This window comes from Lissotriton vulgaris, chromosome 9 (assembly GCF_964263255.1).
Source record: "Lissotriton vulgaris chromosome 9, aLisVul1.2, whole genome shotgun sequence".
In the NCBI taxonomy this organism is placed as follows: Eukaryota; Metazoa; Chordata; class Amphibia; order Caudata; family Salamandridae; genus Lissotriton; species Lissotriton vulgaris.
In genome coordinates this window covers 372,557,036-372,563,505 of record NC_141697.1, presented here as the reverse complement: position 1 = coordinate 372,563,505, position 6,470 = coordinate 372,557,036, and the positions used below count along the sequence as shown (strand labels likewise).

The 6,470-nt window shown below is 44.3% G+C and overlaps 1 protein-coding gene across 1 annotated transcript in view; it reads right to left on the bottom strand.

Moving 5' to 3' along the window:
- The window catches only part of PAPOLA (poly(A) polymerase alpha), an 829,479-nt gene that overhangs the window by 748,942 nt on the left and 74,067 nt on the right, over window positions 1–6,470 (bottom strand). The window contains exon 4 of the mRNA XM_086937747.1: window positions 4,405–4,486. Coding sequence (XP_086793873.1) covers window positions 4,405–4,486 — 82 coding nt within the window. The remainder of the gene's footprint in view (window positions 1–4,404; window positions 4,487–6,470) is intronic.

Sequence of the window (6,470 nt, the reverse complement as noted above, 5' to 3'; positions counted from 1 at the left end):
CAGGAGCAGTTCCGGGAACCAGTATTGTATGGGCCAACGTGAAGCTATCAGGATCAGACGACAACCTTCCGATCTCATCTTGCTCAGTACTCTGGGAATTAACGGGATGGGGGAAAAGCGTAGGCATATATTCCTGACCATCGCATTAAAAGGGCATCCCCATTGACCACAGTGGGACCTGCTGGCATAGTACTGGCATTTGGAGTTCTCCTTCGTTGCAAAAAGGTCCAAAGTTGGATTTCCCCATTTTCGAAATACCTTGTCCAGGTGGGATTGTTCTAGCTCCCACTCGTGCAACTGGACTGAGACCTGCTCAACGTGTCTGTGAGGGTATTGTGCAGACCCCTGACATGCTCTGCTTTTAACGTGGTGCCGTGGTGTGTAATCCATTCCCATAATTCTTGCGCCTCTTGAGAAAGGGTAATGGATTTAGTTCCTCCTTGCTTGTTGATCTAGTACATGCTGGTTGTATTGTCCGTATGCACCAACACTGAAAAACCTGCTATTCTCAGCAGGAAAGCTTGGAGAGATAGGAATATGACGTTTAGCTCTAAGCTGTTGATGTGCTGTCTTTTTTGCGCTGAATTATATTTGCCTTGAATTTGCAAGTCCTGTAGATGACCTCTCCAGCCCTCCATGGAGGCATCCGTTGTTAAAACGAAATCTGGGGTGCTCTGTAGGAAAGTCAGGCCTTGAATGAGATTTGATGCCTGGAACCACCACTGCAGCGTTTTCACCATCTGTGGAGTGATTCGAACTACATCTTCGAAGGATCTAGAAACCTGTTGCCACTGTGCTGTAGCTCCTCTTGAATAAGCCTCATTTTCAGTCTGGCTTGAGGGATCAGATTTATCATTAAGGAGCACATCCCAAGGAGTGATTTGTGCATTCTCACCAAAACTGACCCTTTTTCTGATATTATCTTTGCAAGCTCTGCAGACGTATTAGTCTCTCCTGAGACAAGAACGCTTTGCCCTGAATGGTGTCTAAGGAAGATACCAGAAAAGATATCACTTGAGTTGGATCCAGAACCGAAATTTTCCCTGTTTAAGGTAAGTCCCGTTTCGAACAGACGGAGGCAGGTTTTCATTGCTCTATCGGCATCCTGCGCCATTGCCGCTTTAAGCAGCCAAACGCCAAGGTACGGAATTACTTGAAACCCCCGAGATCACAGGGTCGCCACTACTGACACCAGGCACTTGATTAAGATTTGTAGTGTTGATTGGATTCCGAATGGGAGCATTTTGAATTTATAGTGGGAACCGGCCACTGTGAACCTTAAAAAGTTTTGGTGCTTTGGGTAGATTGGGATATGGAAATATGTGTCTTCAATGTCGAGAAAAGTCATAAAATCTCCTTTGTTAAAGCAAGCTAGGATATCTGAAAGAGTTAGAATCCTGAACGTCTGCTTCTTGAGAAACTTGTTGAGATTTCTTAGGTCTAGAATCGGCCTCCATTCTCCCGATTTCTTTTTTATTAGGAAAAAACGAGAATAAAAACCCTTCCCTTTCTGGGTGAATGGCACCTTCTCTATAGCATCCTTGAGAAGCATAGCCAAAACGTCCTTTCATAGTAAATGAAGACGATGGGGAGGGGGGCCCTTGGGTGCGGTGCGGTGGTTGGTGGCCGCTGCAGAAATTATAGTGTGTGACCCTTGGTGACTAGGTCCAAAACCCACGATCTGATGTAATCTCGTGCCACATTTGCACATAACCGGAAATCTTTGCACCCACAGCTAGGGAGGGATGATGGACTGGTACCCTGACATGCTCATTGCTTTCTGCCTGAGTCACGGATTTGTTGGGGTGCTCGCTTGCAGCCTCCCTGGCGAGAGAAACCAGCAGTTTAAGATTGCCGATACGATGGAGGGTTATAAGAGATTGTCGATACTGGGATTGGTAAGGTTGGTATTGTTGAGCTCTCTGGTATCCTCAGTTATAAGTGGCGAATCCTCACCCTCTACGGACCTTTCAGCATTTTATGATTCACAAAAAAAATTGCGAAATCGGTTGATTAGCGCGATGGCCGCGATATTTGCTATTTTGCCGCTAAAAAAAGTCTCCCAGGAGAGAGGAAAGTCATATGGCTTCTTATTGGTTACACGCGCACACGAAACTGCGGGCCGCCGTGCAGCCGTAACATAGCTTTGTGTAGGCCTCAATATTTAGACTGTATTCTCTGCCTCAAAACTGCTGATTTGTCTCCAGCCGGCTCTACATGCTTTGTTAGCTTGCTGGTAATGATTATCCCTATGCTTCTTACGAGCCATTAGTCCTACCTTTAGGCGTGTTTGCGATGCTTGATAAAGGTCCCATTTGCTTTGATTGCTCACTTATTCCATCAGTTAGATCATCAAGATTTACAGACATTTTGTCGATCCCCGTTTTGCACACAGAGTTGGCAATCCTTAGAGCAATTGCTGCAACGTCGAATTTCCCATGGAATTAGATATCTTTCTCGTTCCATGTTCGATTTCAATAGACTTTCTTTTTTTCTTTTTACGATACGCATGAACGTATCACTTCTACGTAACGGTCCTATATCCATTTCCTTCCTTTCATGGGACAGATTCTTGTTTTCGTCCTGCGATTCTTGCATTAGGCAACGCTACCTTCCTTTTGAAAACTGTCTCAAATCAAATTGAAATTCACTTTTTTCGGTTTTCGTTTACATTAAAAAAAACATAAAATCATAATACACAGATATAAATGTATACATTTTGAACGTGCTATTTGAATTCATTTTTAAAAAGTAACAGTCCTATTATATCAACTCTCCCCTACTCCCGAGTTACAGCATAAAATGTATATAGGTTTTCCACCAAGGCACATTGTACATCCCACCTGTCCATACATAAACAGGCGGTAACTGAGTGGAGCCCCAGTAGCTCGCTATATCACTACTGCCTATGAGGAATTCCATCTCATGTACTGGATCCCTCCCTATTAATCCATCAGCCCAAGTAAGATCAGTTTTGGTTTGGTGTTATTATCCTATGTGCAAATTGTGAGTCTGTGGTGCAAATATTCTGCCAATACTGTTGTATATCAAGGCAATCCCATATCTTGTGATAGAAAGTGCCTGCGGTTTGTCAACATCTCAGGCATTATGGACCTGACTGGCCCTTCATCTTATGTAGACGTGTGCAGCTATAGTAAACACTATGTAGGTATTTAAGTTAAATGAGCCACAGCTTAGTGTGCAACGCCAGAATCCTGTGAGCCTTCCAGGCTTCGATCCAGAACTCTCCCATAAGGTTGTCACCGGGTCGGCAGTATTATTTACCAATGTGCAATGTAACGTGGAGAGACCTTTCCTGCCCATTTGTGACTCCATGACATGAGTCCCAAGAGGGCTGCATTGTGGGAGGGTGTGCTATGAGTCCAGGGAGGTCTTGAGTGCATGGAGTAGTAGTAAATATCAATAGAATTGTGATTTGTGCATGGAATAAGTGTAAGCTAGGTGCTGGAATGTGGACATGGAAGTGGCCTTCCCAAACATCTCTACTTTAGATATACTAAAGTTTTCCCACAGCATACAGCGACACATTGTCCTCGCAACCTTCGGGTCAGTGGAAGCCGTTGAGGAACGCAACAGATCCACGCAGTCAGGGACTTCAAAAGTACATGATTTTAATGTGGAAAGCACTTCAATTCCATGCCAACAGCAAAATAATGATACAGGGATATACACAAATTTCACTTCACAGTACAGTTATTTACCTATTCTTAATTAGGTAAGGAACTCTGTGCTATCACTTCAAGTAATAATAATAAAGCTCTCTACGTTTCCAAACATGTGCAGTAAGGCCGTTTCTCTGCAGTCAAATCATCAAACACATTGCTGGCTTTCTTTCCCATGCAAATTTTGTTTTACTAATGTGGAATTATAAACTTATAGGCAGTTTCCCTGCAATATACACAATATACTTATATGACACATAGTGCAACCTGAGCTAACAATTCCCTGCTAGTATCAAGAACCTGGCACAAGCACAGCAATCTGCCTGATATCTGCAGATGATTACTTGCGACAAATCACTAACCAAAGCCCTGGTATGAGACTGCAAGACTTACCATTTGCCCCTGACAAATACATAAATAACTGAAATACGAAACAAGATAAAGTAAGAATGAGGGGAAATTCAGAAGCCATAGTAAAAAGAAAGGTTTATAAAACTATGGAGAATAACCCTTTTTTCCAATTCCAAAAATGTGTCGCCACAAAATAATGCATGGTTGTGTTTCACATTCATGACATACTTGCTTTAGTGAGACAGCTAGTGAGTAATTCACTCTGCACAGGAAATCATAGTTCTAGATATCACTGCTTTAAAACCAACGAGAGGCAGTCTCCAAAATAGAGATGAAAATGCATGCTCAGTTTAGAGAGAAGAAACCATACCTTTTGTGTGCACTCCTAATCTGTAAGATCCAAACGTAAAAATTTTCCCTCCAACATTTTCTATCACAGCCTGTGGAAGATTCTAAAAGTAAAAAGCAGAAGTTACCATAATATTTGTTTACAAACTACTCTTTTCACCTATGCGGAACTTGTATGACAAACTGGTAGGAAAAAAAACATACTAAATCTATTAAAACACATTGCATGGTACAATGACTTTATACAATAGGTAAGAGGTATCCTAACTATTAAGATTCCTCCTAACTGTTAGCTTGCCGCATCACTATTGGAGGAGGCATCCTCCATGGGGTTTTATCTTGATGTACAAGTTTAACTTCTTGCAACATGGCTGTGATTAAAAAAATAAAAGCTAAACAAAAATAAGTATAATATATATATATATATATATATATATATATATATATATATATATATATATAAATATAATAATCCAATGTTGCAATTACAGGGTTTTTGGTGACACCATGAATTGATTTATTTATATTTGCTTATGGAAATTTGGGTGAGTGGCTTTGCTCTTGCACACGGTTTTCTCCATCCTTGTACGAATGTTGTCAAATAGACTCAGGACGGGAGCCCAGCCAATTGAACCAACAATGGTGGTGTGACTCGATAAGAGGGCATTCATACTTTTTCAAATGCTGAACACAACCACATATAACGACTGAGGTCTTAATACCACTGCTAAGAGCCTCAGTATCCGGAGGTTATCAGCACTAATTTGATCAGATATCTATTTCTTGCATCAGACCAGCCTCCTACGCTCCGAACAGTATCATAATACAAACTTTTCCTAGAACAATACTCGTCTTCTGCAGCAGTAGCTGGTGTGTGGTAGGCAAAGATGGCGGCCGCGTAGTTGTGGCCGAGTTGCAGTAAGCAGTGAGGACATGGTTGGATAACCCCGAAGGAGTACGCTTTGTAGCAGTCATACGGGAGCTTCTAAAACTGCTGATCAATGTATGCAGTTATAATTTACCGGGTGATCTTGCGGGGTCCGGTGAGCCGTTTCTGCGAGGCGGCGGCTTGGATCCAAGCTTTCCTGTCTCCCTCCTGCTGGCTCTACGGCAGCACTGGTGGGCGGAGTGGCGTGAGAGGGCTGGAGGCAGAGCCGGGAACGGAGCTCAGAGGAAGCCGTGCGAAGCGAAGCAGACGCAGGTCACGGAACCCTAGGAGTGCCGGGAGCTCACGGAGGAGCGAGAGATAGCGTGGAGGGGGTATGGCCCCAAAAGCGAAGGCGGGGGCAAAAGCAACCTTAAAGAAGAAGGCTGGCAACGACCCGATAGTAGGAGCAATGGGAGTGGAGGTTGAAGCACCCCCAAAAGCACAAACACCTTTACAGAAGCTAGGGAAAAAAGGCAAGCAAACTACTGTCAGGACCCGACAGACTACAGCGTCCATTGCAGAGATGTTTACCCGAAGCGGTAAGGAGAAGAGGGCCAAAATAACTGAGGCTGTAAATACGGGGGACAGTGTTGGCATTCAGGAGGTGGAGGGGGCGGACAATGGAACTATAGAGGGCTCTGCCGATAGTGTCAGTACTGAAGCCAGTGTAGGCAGTCGACCCTCCCCCCCCCCCCCCCCCCCCCCCCCCCCAACACGACGAATGTATTAATACCCCGGTAGCCGTAGGCACTCCCCCTGCAGTGGTTGATAACTTGCTGGAGGTTGTTTCTGGCTTGGTCACGGCGATTCAGATTGTAGGATTGGAAGATAAGAGAAAGGAGGGAGACAGAGAAGGGGTCATTTTTCAAGAACAGGCTGCCCCATTCTCAATATCAATCATGAATCACGAGATCCAGGACCTCCTCCATACTCCTGAAGCCCCTATTGACAATACAGGCCCCCTGGGCGCTAAAGGCATCCTGGCTCCTGAGATGGACAGAGATAAGGTTCCCAGCGAGTGCTTTTTCTCAGTGTCAGAGGAGCCGGATTGGTCAGAGGAGGAAGAGGAGCGCAGCTCCACTATAGACGACAGCAATGTGGAATCAGAGAGCGATCCTGAGCAGGACCATCCGTAACAGCAGTGAAATCCACCACCCTTC